Genomic DNA, 16,851 nt, shown 5'->3' on the forward strand with positions numbered 1-16,851 from the left:
CTTTGTCCCTGTCCATGGTCCTGAAGCATTTCAACTCTCTCTCTTTGTGTCTCTTTCCATGGTCCTGAAACATTCAAACCCGTTCTCTTTTCTCTGTATTTATGTCACTTTCAAGCAAGCCAAACACAAACACATGTAGCAACTGCAATGAAATGCAAATCAGTTGTTGCATTTTAATATTTTATTTTACTTACAGCATCTTCCATTCATTTACCAAAATCCCCTCAATCTGTATCCAATATAGCTAAGACAAAATCAAAATATTAATCATTTTACATTTTAACATGCATAGTTAGTGTGCTTGGTGGGCGACGCTAATTACAGTCTGTCATACCTAATTAGTGTGAGTTAAAGTCACAGTATTATCTTAATGCATCGCAGATTCCATTTTCTTCCTACTTCTGCGCATTTTTTCTTTTAGTTTTTCTTTGTGCTACTGTATATGTTGGATCCATTGACTGTATATAAAAATGGATGTCATGACAGCTCTAACTAAAATATCAAAGTTCACATCAAATAAATTTTCCCCAAAGATGGTGTCTGTCATTTTAGGTAGTTCTTATCATGCTGATGTATGTTAAAATGCTAATTTTTCTGACAAGTTTGTTTTTAATTAGTTATTTGACAATATAAAAATGGGGTGTGACGTCATGATTGACAGCTATGACAGCTGCTATCAAATCTTTGTCAGGTAGCGGGATGGCTGAGGCGGCGTGTCCAGTGGGCTGTTATCCTGCTGCCTGACTCTACTGCGCAGGCTCTAAATGATGTCACACAAGCAAAGTGCCAGCTCCCAGAAAGGAGATATTTTGGCTTCACTTTTGCGTAGCGGTAGGGAGTGGAGACGTGTCATCCATATTTATATACAGTCAACGGTTGGATCACTATCAAACAACATGGTGGGAGGTGTATTCCTGAGAAAAAGTGCCTAGGAGGAAGAAGGAAAATATGTATGCAAGATATTGGGAGTGTGTGTTACCAACTAAACACAACAGTTAGATATGCAGGATAATATTTGTGTGCACTGCTCGACAAGAACACTATTGAAAATGCTGTATTAAATTCACGATGTGGGACTTGGCCACAGCTGTATACACAGCAGAGCAGAGAGTTACTGCAAGTAAATGCCAAGGAAACATAATCTGCCTCCAGTTCACACAATAGAAATCCCCAGGTGCACAGTATTGTAAACTGGGTACTGTTGATGTAAGGGGGTCTTACTTTCACTTAAGTGAGCATAAGATCCCTTGTCTGAATATAATCCTATGGTCAAGACCTACCACACACACACACACAAACACACACAAACACACACACACACACACACACTGCCTCAATTTCCATCTAAAGCAGGTATACCGTCTGTAGAGTCATACATAAACCATATGTAACACACAGAGCAGTGCACTTAAACAAACAGACAATGGTCGCAAGAAGGGAATACATGCGCTCTGTTTCTCTTTCTGACACACTTGCACATAAATAAACATAGACACTCGTGCCCAAGTGACAACAAGAGTAATCACTGCATAATTCTCTGCCTCTCTCTTTTTCCTAAACACACACACACACACACACACACACACATATACAATGACATATCATTGTCCTTTAGACAGTGCAACACATGGGAATGCATTGCATCAGCCCCATCTCTTCACATATGAATGCCACACACACACACACACAAACACAGTCTCCATATCCCCGTCTTTGACACAGCCTTGGACACACAAACACACACACACACACACACTTCCCATTCACATACCCACACACACACACACACACACACACACACACACACACACACACACACACACACACACACACACACACACACACACACACACTCACAGACATGCACAGAGTCACCGCTGACCATCGCAGATTTTCCATAAATAGAGCACTGTGTTCAGGCTGTGAGCCAACAAACACTGACAATAAATAGCGAGCGGTGACAATGACATGTCAGACCAGATCACATCATATCAAGGTACTGTAAATAGCAATTTCATGCTAGCAGCTCTATTGTATCTAGCAAATAATATGGATACATTCGGGGAGGGGGGGGGGGGGGGGTATATTGTACCTTTACCTAAACAATGTACTGTATGTTTTACAACCCATGCTTTCCTATTGTTTACAGGAAAAATACGATTTTTGTCCTTGTTTTTCTGCATATATTTCGTAAAAGTATCACTTAATCAAAAATGAACTGGAAACAATCATTATCATCATTATAAATAATCCTAACACAAAACTACAGTCACTATTGCAAGCAGAATATATTTAGGATTTGTGGAGAAAATGTAAATGAGGAGAGTTTGATTTATCTTATCTTGAAGTGCTGTGTCTGTTTCAGGCAGATTAAGTGTTTGATGAGATAAGTCAAGCACACCCCCACAGCTGAAACAATACTGCCGTCTCGTTTTTGATCACAATGTTGCAACTTTTTTTTTCCTCTTTTCCTTCCTGTCAATCCTCGTTTCTACAACACTGTGAATTCTCCACACTTACTGTAACTCCCCTTTCATGATGTTTTTTGTACTCTCACTTCCCTTTCTAAGCTCCAAAGCTTTGTAATAATAACCACTGGCCCCCACCTCCTTGGTCCCTAACTCCCATTTCCCTGAGCTAATGTTCAACTCTCTCTGTCTCCCTCCTGTTCTTACTCACAAACCCCCACTATGGCTTGTATCGTTCCCTCCTTCCTTTCTTCTTCTTCCTTCAATCCCTCAAGGTATGTTTCCTGTATTCCCTAAACAAATGTCTCTGCTTTTTCCCTTCCCGATCTCCTTTATTTCTTCCTTTTTCTTTTCCTTTATTATTGGTTTTTTTGCCCTCCCTTCCTACCACCCCTTACTTTATTGGTTCTGTAAGTCTCTGTTCAATATTTTTCTCTTCATCTTTCTCCCAACACTGTTTTTTTAATATTCTATATAAGCAGGAAACTCAGTGGGGTAAGAATCTCTTTTCATGGAAAGAGCTTTAAGGAAAACAAAAACAAAACAGTTAAGGGTAACACTTATTAACATTTACAGTGTGCCCTCTCTTCTCACTTCTGCTCCATCTTTCTTCTATTCACCTCTGTCCATTTTGATCTATCTACCACCCTCCATTTCTCACCTCTTTATCAAATTCCCCTCCTCCCTTTATTCCCCACCTTCCTCTCTTCATGTGCCTCCTTTCTTCCCTTCCTCCCCCCTCTTCCGCTCTGTTCATCTGCCCCCTCCTTTTGGCTTCATCTTCACCAATACCACCCTCCCTCCCCTTATCCACCTTATCTCCCTCTATTCCTCCTCTCCTTTCTTCACTCCCATCCATTAGCGGTTATTGAGTTTTCTCTTTGTGCCACTGTCCTCACCTCTGCTCTATTGTGCTCACTCTTCTGCAGCTGTAATGGCCCCTAACTGTGTTACTAGCTGCCATGCACACACACACAAACACACACCTACACATGATACAGTCACATACACATGCATATGCATAGAATATGCTGATGATGAATTATTAAAAAAAAATACATTGATTCCTCTTAAAAACACACAGCGAACACGCACACACATTAACACACACAGACATAACCTCTGCCCTCACACAGAGTGTTTCTTGTCTCTAATAGCTGCTAACTCATTTAGCACTTCATGTTAGCTCAGCTAGATCCAATTACAATGAGAGAGAGAGAGAGTGAAGTTTGAGTAGGAGGCCATTTAACCTAATGGCAAAGAGAAATGTAGCACACAGCTCCGATTCACTGATATTATTATTGAAGAATTTAAAGACATTTTAGTGCAACTCAGAGCTGCAATTCAGAACAATTTAAAAACAAAAATAAAAACAAAACTGGCAAACCAGAACAACAGGAAACTGGTATGAGATATATTTTTTTTAAATCGCAGATGAATTATTGCACTAATTCAGCAAGAAATGTGCCATTGCATCCAGCTTATGATAAAAGCCATATCATTCAAATGATTTGCACTGAGTTCAAGTCTTTATGACAGTTCAAGTGTACTTGGCTGCAATAGACAGCACTTTTGCTTCATTTGGGTAAAGTAACGAACACTGATTTAAATCCATATTGTGAGTCATCCTAAATAAATAGTTTAGCAAATACAATTACATTTTAATGTCGGTTTCAAGTGCAAATAACTATAAACTGATATTGCTTTCATTAAACTACATTTATTTTCTATCTGTACACAAAATTCCTGATTTGAGAGTCTGTATGACTCAAAAGCATGAACATAATCCAGATATGATAGGTAGGAGTTCTGTTATTGACTGATATTGAGTCATTTAAGCTCTTTTTATATATGTAAGGTTTATTTAATCATGTCATCTCATTGGGATCAAGATATCTTTTGGGAGGGAGAAGAAAACAAGAGCACATTCAGCATCAGAAACAATCACAGACAACAACTTCATATATTTATTTAGAACTTTGTCATCTGTGCCTTATTGTCTTTTTTGTAGTCAACCTGGTCATATTAACAGGAATACGCTATTTACAGTATTTGGGAGGGGGATAGGAAAATGAAATGTTATGAAAATCACTGATTATTACATTCTCTTTTTCGCTTGTATGCACGTCGACTATGTCTGGTTCTTAATGAATGGGAGTTCATGGCTAGTCTAAATGTATAAACGTAAACAACACCCTGAGTCTAGAGCATTCTCACACCATTGCGCTCCAGCTAGTAAAGTCTGAATTTTAAAATAGTCATGAATAACTTTGTTACTTTTAATTAAACAAGGTTTTATTGAACTCTGCAGGGGGTTTCCAACACAGAGAGACAAAATATTGGAAAGTGTACAAAATGCCTGCATTACTGTAATGGTGGTTGATAGACTATGCTTTAATCTTATTATACTCTGAAATTAGGTATGAAAGAAGGTAAAACAAGATGTCTTGCTGGCTCTGAGTACATGCAACTAAGTATATACATTTAACTTCAAACAATAAGGAAAACAATGTGATCTCCAGTGATGAAATTTGATACAAAGTTGAAAAAAACACACCTTTTAAATGTTTTCACTGCCTCTGTTCAAGCAGATTAAACGGTAAATGCACATTTAAAAGCTCTTTTCCATACTGCGCAGTGATAAATGGCAGCAAGGGACTTGATGAATGAAAATAAGATTTGACCTCCCCAGCTAGAGAAATATATCCATATATTTGAAAGATTTTGCCTTAATAAGCATTCAAATGTAGGTTTTGTGATGTGCATTACATTGTTTTTTCTAACTATATACTTTGTTGTTCTTCTTCTTTTCTTCTATCTGGTTTCATATCTATAGGCAAAGATCAGTCTGTGTACTGTATATATGTGTGTGTGTATGTGTGGTTTTGCAATCCATGAGAGTGCTCCTTATCTTGTTGACCTTTGCTCGCTTCTTGCTGCTTTTCTCCAGTGTCTCTTTGAGAAACTTATTTCTCTCTACTGTTTATGTTGATGCTGTGTGAGTAATGTGCTTTTGTCACAAAACCGGCTGGTATAGAAACACCTTGAAGAAAACAGAACATATACTACTGCTGTTCTGCTTGCTGAATTCAAGAATTTTCTGTGTGCAAAAACAACCTAAGTTTTGCTTTTCAGAGAGACTGTGCATGTGTGTTTCATGTGAATGTGTTCATCATAAAATTTATCATCACTCCAAAGGTCATTCTCCCTTTTTCTGCACTTTCTTCACCATTTGTTTTTCTTTGCCCACCTCCCTTTATTATTCTCTCTTCCCTTTCCCTATCTCTCTCTCTCTCTCTCCCATTCACTTGCTCACTCTATCTCTGTCTCTCTCTTATGATTGACAGCTGCTGCTGAGACTTGATCCATACACGCCTCAGTCCCTCTCGCTCTGTAATTAAAGGAATTATACATCAAGAGGCCTGTGAAATATATATAAATAAAGAGGGGAGAACGAGCTTTACTTAATTGTGGAGACAAGAGGATGGAAGTGATCACAGCCCAGTAGGACTCTTTTACCCACAGCATGACACTAAGGGAGGCGAAATAGAGCTTCTAAAGCAACCGGTATGTAGAGTAACACTGTCTTTTATTAGTTGTTTTTCCTTTACACTTATGCGGTAACACTGCATAGGCCTAGTCCTGATGGAAATAAGGTAGCGCTAAGACTGACATTAGCACTGTGGGGGAAAAAATGCTGCATTCTCATTTATTTCAGTGAGGACACTGTTTTGGCACAGCGGGTGGTTCGGTGTAGGGGGCTCTGACAAAATTATGCAGGACTGTCGGGCAGAAAAGTTGAATTCGGCTCAACTTTTGTCGTGACACAATACATCATCCGCCAACACACAGAATGGGCCAATCAAATAAGTGCGAGCGCATATTTCTGGTAGATGCCTTTGTAAACAAAGTAATTCCGTTGTTACCTCACCATTGTCTAGACAGAAAATAAAATTACTGTTTTTGATTTGAGCTTTCGAGAGCTATAAAATCCTTCCTCACAATGTTATAAATAACTCTTCAGTGTTTTGGTGTCTGATAAGCATTCAGACTGAGCACCTAGTTAGTGAGAGACTTGAAAGAAACTGGTGGAATGTGGTGGTGAATGAGTGATAATAATGGCTGTTTTGACCAACACCAGTCCTTCAGGTTATTCCTAGGCAGGTATGTTATATGTTTCCAACAATAACAAAAAGACATAATAGTTTTCAATTGCTTAAAGCTCCTCTGGGGCACTGTTGCTATACCCTAATGAGAAATGCTTTGGTACCTAAGTAAATTTTGAACACACAATCGGAGCAGGTTTGAAAATATGTCCCTCTGTGTGTATGTCTATGCTTCACCTCAGATGTCTCAGACATCAATATGATCCAAGGGGAGGTCAAGAGCAATGAAAGTAATATTTCAGTGTGTGTGTGTGTGTGTGTGCGTGTGTGTGTGTGATGTGTTGATTGCTAAGAACTCACAATCAATCACACGGGTTAAAGATTCTCAGAGATTCCACCTGGACAACTTGGCCATGACTGAAATATCGATCTGTATATGGTGTGTACATCAGTGTATGTTTGTGTGTGTATTCAACAAATTGTTGGGAGACACAACTGATTATATGTAGGTGCCTCATATCAGACACAAATCTAGTTAAAGCTAGAGTAAGTCTCCAAGTAATGAATGTAAGTGCCTTTGAGGATCCTACGCTCCATGATCTTGAGCACATTGTGATCTAATTAAACCCCTAAAACATACATACACACACCAAACCCCCCTTTCATCCTACCTGGGGTCTTTTTGAATAGAGTCGATAGAAGGTGAACGCTGCAGGCTGCCTTCGGGCGGCAGGGCAGGTCCAGACTTGCTGTAGGGTGATTCCACCACCGAGGGGCAGTACTGCAGGGTGCGGTAGGGGTCTGCCACGTATGGGTCTGAGCCATACACGTCTCCCCCTCCACCACCTCCGCTTGTGGTGTAGCCTGGCCCCACTGTGGCGTAGTTGTTGGTCCCGCCACGGCTGTAGTTTCCTGTTCCCGTGCCGTGACTTCCTGTGCGCTGCAAAGGGGCGGAGTCGACACCAGGGGAGGAGGGAGCTATGGTGGGAAAGTAGGGACAGAGGACATAACTTAGGACCTGGTCATGGACACGGGTCAGGTCTACAGGGCAGAGGAGGGGATGGAAGGAGAAGAGGAGAAAAGGGAGGAAGAACACAAAAGGAAAGGGGTGGGAAGGATGGAAGGAGATGAAATAACAGAGAGGAGGAGAGGAGAGGAGAGGAGAGAAGAGAAGAGAAGAGAAGAGAAGAGAAGAGAAGAGAAGAGAAGAGAAGAGAAGAGAAGAGAAGAGAAGAGAAGAGAAGAGAAGAGAAGAGAAGAGAAGAGAAGAGAAGAGAAGAGAAGAGAAGCAGATAAAGATGAACAGGTTGTTGGGAAAAGACAAGCGTGTCTCATGTGGATGGATAAATATTGGCCACATGCCCAGGATTAACAACAAGGACCAATGTTCAACAAAGGGAAGGATTGAAGAGAGAAAGAGAAAAAGATCGACAAATGTTGTGTAGACAGAAATTTTAGATCCTTTTAACAACTGCTGAAATCAATGTCTAAGACAAAAAATATAAAATATATAGAACCATCTACTATTGACACACATATCTACACTGTAACTATAGTTTTTCTGTATATTCCTGTTGAAACTGTATGATTTTTTCATAACAATGCAGACAAATCATGATAAAATACTCCAGTCTAGTATAATAAGGTGACTTTAGTTAATAAAAATACTTAAAACTTAGATATAGATGTATTCCTATGTGAGGTACAGTGCCCTAGAAAAACCCCACTTTAAAAACAGTTTCCACAACACTGAGGCTTTGTAAACAGTGTTAGCTTTGTCAGTAAAATGACTCATTAGCCATTCCCATGCAATGAAAAATGGAAACTGAAACATCTGCCTGGTGAGAAATAAGGACTAAAAAAAAATAAATACATAAAATAAATAAATAAAACACCAAACTATCTCACTTTAGAGTGAGATGAAAATTGAATGGGGATTTGCTCGGGGATATAAGCAGCCTGCAGGGGCACAGTAGCTGTCACCCTCCCTCCCCGTCGTGCTGGAGCAGCGGATCGGTGATATATCAAGGTGTTAATGTGAGTCTGGGGGCCTCGTTTCTCTGCCTGTAAAAACACTGAGACAGACGGTGTGGGGGGGATCCATCTCATCTGTCATTAGGTCCAAGGTATGTGTACACTGAAACACACACCTACGCAAATGCAAAAACACCATAAATGTGTTCTTCGGGGAGTACGCGATAAATCACAGAGCCTTGGAATCAATATGTAGCCATGTGATTGACTGGGGCTTTAACACAGGCCAATGAGGCTCCTCTTACAAAGAGAATTAGCCTTTAAAACCGTGTCTGGATGGGAAAATGCACACAAACTACAACTAACACACACACACACACACTCAGGACATCTGCAAGAACGCAAGCACTCCCATGCATCTCATAATATACGTACAAGCCAGAACACACGCATTTACACTTTATAGAAGCCTAAATGCACAAACACTAAATTAACACAGGAATGGGGGGGGGGGGGGTTGTGCTGAGTGCTGTGGTTGAGAATCTCATCGTTATGTGACCAACAAACTTGCTCTTTAAAGCTGTCTTGAGTGGTGGCATTTACTTGACCTTCACAACCCTCTTATCTCTCCCTTCTTCATTTCTCTCTCTTTCTTTCTAACACACACACACACACACACACACACTCACGTTTGAACTGCCCCACTTATTTGGTACATGAGGAAGATTAAACCAATCCTTAACAATTATTTTTCCAAAGTCCTTTAAACTCCTCTCACCAAGTCTGGTAAACTCCATTAGTCGGCCCACCAGAGGCATGAGGAACCTTTTGGATGATGTAACCACATTAGCATATTTTTATTTCCTAACTCTAAAATCAGGTTAACAAAAATCCTTTGCCAGCCAGACAGTGAAAAATTCAAGTTTAAGACCCTGCCATACGATGCCCATGAGGCTAAAGGATGTGTGAGCTCTTCTACTGATACCCCAAATTTGACATAGATCCAAAGAATTAGGCAGGGAGAGAGCCTGGGAAAAAAGAGAGAAACAGCTGAGAGATGAAGGATGGAGCTGCAGTTTAGAAAAGAGCCAAACCAGAGGGGAGAGGGAGGAAACAAGGGCCGATGGAGGGAGCGACAGTAGAGCCGCTCAGAACACAGGGTATAGGGGGGTAATGAAGCAGAGTCACTCCCATCAGAAGCAAATCAGTCTTTTCTGTACTCTTTAAATAGTGTCTGTGGTGTGTCTGTCTTTCTGAACGTCTCATTAGTAGCCAGGGCTTTAGGCTAACACCACCAGTGTCAGTGTGCACTCGCCAAGAGACTTGACACCAAAATAGGACAAACCTCAGAGCGAAAGAGTGGGTGGGAGAGCAGTGAAAAGAGAATAAAAAGACAACATAAAAAAAATTGCCTGTCAAACTACTTTTATAGCCTGTGCTGTGACCACTGAATGCGAATGTCCTTACAAGCCGAAAAAGGAAAGAAAGCAAAGGTGATGCTGCGAGACGGTAGGGCACAGAAAGACAAACAAATCCTCCAAAAAATGTCTTGCAAAATTTAAAGTTTTGCCTTTTTGTTTTCACACTCAGTTACTTTGTATTCAGCTACCCGACGCCTTTTTACACATTCCATTTTCTTCTTCACTCAATCTTACTGGCTGCTCCCTCTCTCTTCTTCTCCTAGCTTAAGTAAATGGAGTGCTGCTGAATTTATCATTTGCTCTGGTAATGGTGTGTTCTGACTGATGACTTGACCTTTGAGGCCAATATTGCCAGGCAAAAATCAGCGTGTGGGTGCCTGTTTATGCATGCGCGGGTGTCATTGTGTGTGTGTGGGTCTGTGTGTGTGTGTGTGTGTGTGTGTGAGATCTTGTATTCCTGTCCTTGTGAGAACCGCTGGGAGTTTTTGGCTCGACTTCTTTACAAAGTAAATTACAGTTAGGACTTGGCTTTAAGAATAGATTTTGAGGTTAGGATTGAGCATGTAGTGATGAGAGTTAATGTTAGATTTGGGTTTATAACAAACATAGTAAATGAAAGGTCCTCACAAGTATAGCAAGACAAGCATAATATGCATGCATGAGTGTGCGAGGGTGTGTCTTTCAGGAATATGTGACACGCAGTCACTGTGCAGTTTCATGAAATATTAAACAAATCATGAAATGTGCCGTGTGTGTACAGGTACAAACACACAAACAGACACACACCGACATGCGCGTTCCACTAACACCTCTCACACCTGGCGCTCTGGCGGTGTGAAATTGTGTTTGAGAGGAAATAAAAGGGCGGGTGTGTCTTTGTATTCCCTTGCTTCGGTGTAGAGTAAACAAATCGCGGCTGTGCTCCTGCTGGCAGATTAGCGACGGGAAGGGAAACTCTATTAGTCATTTGACACAGTGATACCTCTGCAATTAGCCAGCCGGCTGAGGGGCCGGCTAGCTTAGAGCGAGGCTGACTTTTTCTCCGGGCTGCTGAGACGTGGGAGCCCTCACTGAATGTACAAGAGATGGAAAAAACAGACAGGGAGGGGGGGAGGAGAGATAGGGAGAGAGAAATTAAAATTAAGGGGGATCAAACCAATCCTCTGAGCTTTCCATGTCCGTCCTCCCTTTTCATTCTTTCATCTCCAGCCTCCATTTCTCTCAGTCTTACTCTGTATTTGTCACTCTCTTTTCCTCCATCACTCCCTTGCCCTTTTCCCTTCTTTCTTTACTTCTTTCTGCCTCCCTCCAGATCTGTCCCTCTTGGTCTTTACCTCCATCCATCTTTTTAGTCACCCATCTCTTTTGAAACCTTCCCTTTCAATCCCTACCCTCCCTCTCTTGCTGTAGTTCACTCCCTCTCTGCCTTTTTTTTTTTTGTCTGTCATCCTCTCTCCATCATCCATTCATTTCATGTTTTTCTCTCCCTTTCTTCCCTAACACCCTTCTGTCTCTCTATCTCTCCCCCTCTCTCCCTCTATTGTGTTTGTAGTAGACTATGTGATCAGAGCTGAGGACATGTCCTTTCTCTCGACACGCTTCAGCGCTCAGCACGATTACACAAAACCCCTCAGTACAGTCTCTATCTCTCTCGCATATACACACTCACATAGATACACAGGCGAGCACACAAACATGGATTTCTAAATATGCAAGTGATTGACACGGACTAAACATGTGTGCCTTTAACATATCTTTTCCTAATGCTTTAAGGTCATGCAACAGCTTGCACATACAACCTTGCCTACAGCGGCAATGGACGAAGTACACGTGCACGGTCATGCACACACACACACACACACATACACACACTGCCTGGATGTGGAGGAGAGTAAGGATTAGTTTCTCCCTCTGTTTATCCCTGGGAGAGCCTCCTGGCCAACACACAGCTCTTGATGTTCCTGAGCTGGAAGCACTGTATGACACACACGTGCACACACACACACACGCACGCACACGCACACACACGCACGCACGCACACACACACACACACACACACACACATACAAATGCCCTCCTTTGCACTTTTCAGTATCAAGTCTACAGTGTTTTACAGTGTGGGAGCTGTAGGACACTTGTCTCCATGAGTCAAGGTGCCATGTCTTTCTCCTAGCACGCCACTTAGACACAGCAGGGGCTGCAGGCCTGTGGCTGCCTCTAAATGTTCATGCTGTGGAAGGACAAGAGTGAAAGTCAAGACAAGACGAAAGACAAGTTTCTTTTCTTTATGTCTGAATAGTGTTATATTTATATTGTATACAGTCACCGCATGTGACAGACACATCTATTGTACAAAAATTCAAATAAAATGTGTGGAGTTTAGATACTCCCTTGTATCTATGTGGTTTTTCTCCAGGTGGTCCCTTGTTCCTCCCACAGTCCAAACACTAGTTAGGTAGACTGAGCACTCTCTCACCCAGGTGTGCTGTGAATTTCTGTCTGTGTGTTAGCCTTATTACAGACAGGTGTCCTCGTCTGTGCGTATCCTTCCTCTCAACCACTCTGTGCTGAAATACACTCCAGCCTCTCACAACCCCAAGTAAGTTGGTCAAAAAATGGATGGATATCACACTTAAGTTGATCATACTTGCTTCTGTAGCGAGTTTCATTCAGTCTCAGATATGTAGTAACAGTGAAACAGGTTTATCACTCTTCCAAATCTTTCTCACTGGGATTCCTGACATTTAAGATATGTGTCAAAAGATGTAATGTAACCACTACGAGAGCACATTTTTATACCGTATGTATTTATGGTTTGCTAAGGAAAAAACAGAGATGTGAGGAGCAAACAGAGAGGTAATAAGCAATCTATACGACGATAAACTGTGAAGCAATTAATGAATAAAACATGTTTTTACACAGCAGATATGAATGTTTCTCTTTATTTGACGGAGACAGTCAATGCTGGTTTTGTTCTGGCTTCAAATTTATCTGTGTGATCTCTGAGGACAAAAACAAATGAATGTTTCTATACACAGATATGAATTCATTACTGCTGATAAAACAGAGAATATGCTAATCATGTAAACTAAGACGGCATGGGATGCCAGAAGAATATGTGTATGTGTGTGTGTATGTGTGTGCATGTATTTGCTGTGTGGGTATGAACAATTTTTTGTGGTGACTGGCGTGTAATTAAGAACACAGATTTTTTTTGCTTATGTGTAATGTGTGGGTGGTATGGGGTGACTAACACCGACTTAACTTAAACCTACATTTAGGAAGAGCCATATGTTTTCGCGAGGGAAAGAATTTGTGCTGATCTGTTGAGTATGTCAGATGCTTTGAGCTGGTAATTAAAGCTTTCTGAGGCTTCAGCAAAAACTCGTAAACTGTAAATACTGTAAAAGTTTAAGCCACACACACCACGTCGCCTGGATTCTACTTTGGAAAGTGAGTTGTTGTCCACCAAGATGAATGGTACTGTAGGTTTAAGCCAATTTGTGTATCACCTAAAATGTATCAGTGCTCTTACAGGTGAAATCCTCAGAAATCAGAGAACTATATCTAAAAACATCAGCTTTCTTTTCCTTTATTCCAGGCCTACTTCCCTCCTTTTTTCTTTCTTTCTTTCTGGCTTTCACCTGAAACTGACTCTTACTTAAATTGAAATCATGAAAAGACTTTAAAAACCTTGCTGAGAAAGCTGCAGCATGACAATTGTAAACCCAACATTCAAGCAGCTTTCCCTGTGGAGTTAAAGCCACATTCTAAGTAAGCGTAAATTCAACACTCACCCTTTACTGGTGTTCAAAAGACAGTAGGTTCATTACTAGACCAGCAGGAACAGGGGCCAAGCTGAAATTTATCCTGGCCAAACAAACCTAATCTAACCTGGCGACAGAGAGAGCCTGGTGACTGACACACTAAAGTGACTGGGGAGATGCTGCAGCCAAAAGGTCTAATAAAAGCCGCAGTGCTTTGGATTCCTGCACTGAGGTTTCATCTGGCACTAATTGATAAAGAACTGGTGAATAAGGTCAACTGAAACTAGTCCATTTTGTAATGCTACTTGAATGCTACACATTTACACTAACTGGTGGTATATTTACATGCAACTCAGACTTTACAGCACCTTGACCTATGTGTGGTGTGTGCAGGGAACTGGAACAGGAAAAATACATAATACAGATACAAAATGAATAGGGAAAGCATGTTTCAAGATCAGGAAACTTGTTGCAGAACTGTTTCTAAAAGTCATTTTTATGATCCTAAATCTCTGAATAAATGTTTAGAAAGCTTATACCTTCAACACTTTAATCTTCTACACCTGAAAACCATGAAACATGTTGTTTACTTCAGAGTATTCAATAAATTAAATGAAGTAACAGGCACCTTATTGTCAAAAGGTACCAATGAATCATCATATTTACATGCAAAAGTCAAATAATCACAAGACAAAACAATTTACTTCCAGGAATAACCACCATTACGTTGTATGAACTACTGCCATACAGGGATGTATCATTCATGATATATACATATTCAATTCATGACACCTTGCCTATGCCTAGGTAAGGTTTCTAAATGCTATATAAGAATGTGTATGTACTGCATGTATCCATGTATGCATTCATGTGAGAATGTACTGTATGTTTAAACAATGTTTAAATCCTTGAAACTCCATCAACTGCAGATGCATATAACACACACACACACATATAGACCAAGTGGCTATGATTAGTATTATAAACCACATTTGGACACCGGAGGACATGTGGCAGATGAAAGTGAGCCTTTCCTTTCTCTTCTTCCTTTTCAGGGATCTATCCCTCTCTCTATTTAAGCGGCACCCTGAACTTTTCCTGCCTTCTGGTCAGAAGAGACACAGTAACTGCACCCGTTCTCCGTCTTTACCCATTCCTCCCTCCTCTCTTGGGCTTGTTTTCTCTCTCTCTCATCTCTCTCCTCCATCACACTCCCCCTCATTAGGTTGTCAGATCTCATTACAGAAGGAACACAGCAGATTTAAAGGGGAAAGAAGATTGGTTTATGGTTTGATGCAAAGCAGATTTCCTCATACTTCTTTCTAACCTTTTTTTACTGTGCATGTGTGTGTGTTCACACTTGTGAAAGGAACCAGTGCTACAGAGCTAAAACTTAACAAAAAAAAAAAAAAATCCTGCTTTGGTTTCTAGAAACATCACAAGACACATACACACACGCACCCTTGCGCTTATGTAACAGTGTTGATCTCTTGTCCTGGGAGCTGCATGAATTTAATTGTAGAAACTTCATGTTAAGAAGTGTGTATTCAAATGTTTTTTGCTTCTTAAAACAGACATTAAGACAGACATTATTGCATTTATTGGGAAAAACACACTAGGTTCCCAAAAAATGTTGCCCATGTGCAAAAATTTGTGCCCATCCTCCTTTAGGAGAGGAGTCAAAAGACAGAACAAGGCTATAGAGAACAAAGCAAAGGCTAAGAAGCACAAGCCTTTAAAGTGTATGTATAATGTATTTTATTTAAATGGAGTATACACAAGGCTTCTTTAAAATGCCTGATATCAATATGTGTGCATATCAGCCCTGCAAAAAGTCTCAATAACATAGGTGTCATACACCTAAGAATGGTTTACCCAAACTTAAATTCAGAATATTCAAAACAATACTCTTCATTTGCAAAGCTTGTGGAGTGGCTGCAGCATAAAGCACTTCCTCTGCTGTCTGGTTGGCAGGTGATAAGGCATGAACACAAAACTACAGGAGTGACCAGAGAAGTGTTTCTGAAGAAGGATGGAAAAAAAAAACGCATTGTAAAATGTACTGTATGTAAAGTATGGTACAGTAAGATATGCAAATTGACCACTTTTTCCATGCAGCTCTGTATCATAAGGTTATCTAGATCCATTAATGGCTGAGAAAATATACCCTTGTTTTTACCATGGCTTAGGGATTACTGATTGTAGAAGAATTTGTGTCTGTCTCCTCCAAAGATACTAGAGGGAGTAATGTTGAGCTATATAACACCCCTTATCAACAGCAATAGCTCAAACTGGCTACTAGATGTGCCTGACAAATAGCCATGGCAGTGAATCTACTCATTCCCACTGTCACCACCTGAGCTACGTGCAGGTCTGATGTTAAGCTATTAAAGAGAAAAAGTGCCACATCCATTCAGTGCCGCTGTTATTCCCAGTGGTCAGAGTCATTAATATAGGCCAAGATGGCTTTCATGACATAAGAGGGGGAAGGTACAAAGCCAAAAATGTAAGAACAAAGACAGGAGTGAAGGAAGGAAAGGGAGAAAAAAAAAAGCAGGGAAGGTCAGAAGAAAAGAAAGGTAAGAAGAAGAGAGAAGGTGGGCACTAAGGTGAGGGAGTTTAAACAGATTTCACTGATGTACACTGTGCTCTTAACTAATGGAGATTATGACAGATGCAATAAAGGATAAAAAAGATATGAGAGAGATAGAGCTATAAATACATACTGTATTAACAGAAAGAGAAGAGAAGAAACAGAAGAGACTGGAAAGAGCCAGACCAATGTCGGAACAATGGAAACTGTAAAAATAGAAAGTAAAGCGTAGTGACAAAGTGTAGGCTGATTTCAAAAGTACACAATGTCTTTTTAGAAAAACAAACAAATGTGTAAACCACATCCTGAGGCTTTTCCTTGCTGTGATTCTTCCGTGTAACAGAATGCATGTGTATGCATGTGTGTGTGTGTTTGAGACACTGTGACCATGCAGGAATAATCGCTTGAAATAGGCCACATTAACCTGCAGTCCTCTGGGGCGCTGACCTGGTTTAATCCAAGAATGAAACACTGCGTGCCACTGCCCACACACATGCACAGTGCAAAAATACACAGATACA

At 40.6% G+C, this 16,851-nt stretch overlaps 1 protein-coding gene across 8 annotated transcripts in view; it reads right to left on the reverse strand.

Annotated features, from left to right (window-relative positions):
* ctnnd2a (catenin (cadherin-associated protein), delta 2a) overlaps window positions 1–16,851 on the reverse strand; it is a 279,280-nt gene that overhangs the window by 104,987 nt on the left and 157,442 nt on the right. For all 8 annotated transcript variants that reach the window (XM_044339804.1, XM_044339800.1, XM_044339799.1 and 5 more), the window contains one exon: window positions 7,246–7,552. In XM_044339804.1, coding sequence (XP_044195739.1) covers window positions 7,246–7,552 — 307 coding nt within the window. The remainder of the gene's footprint in view (window positions 1–7,245; window positions 7,553–16,851) is intronic.

This window comes from Thunnus albacares, chromosome 21, assembly GCF_914725855.1.
Source record: "Thunnus albacares chromosome 21, fThuAlb1.1, whole genome shotgun sequence".
NCBI lineage: Eukaryota > Metazoa > Chordata > Actinopteri > Scombriformes > Scombridae > Thunnus > Thunnus albacares.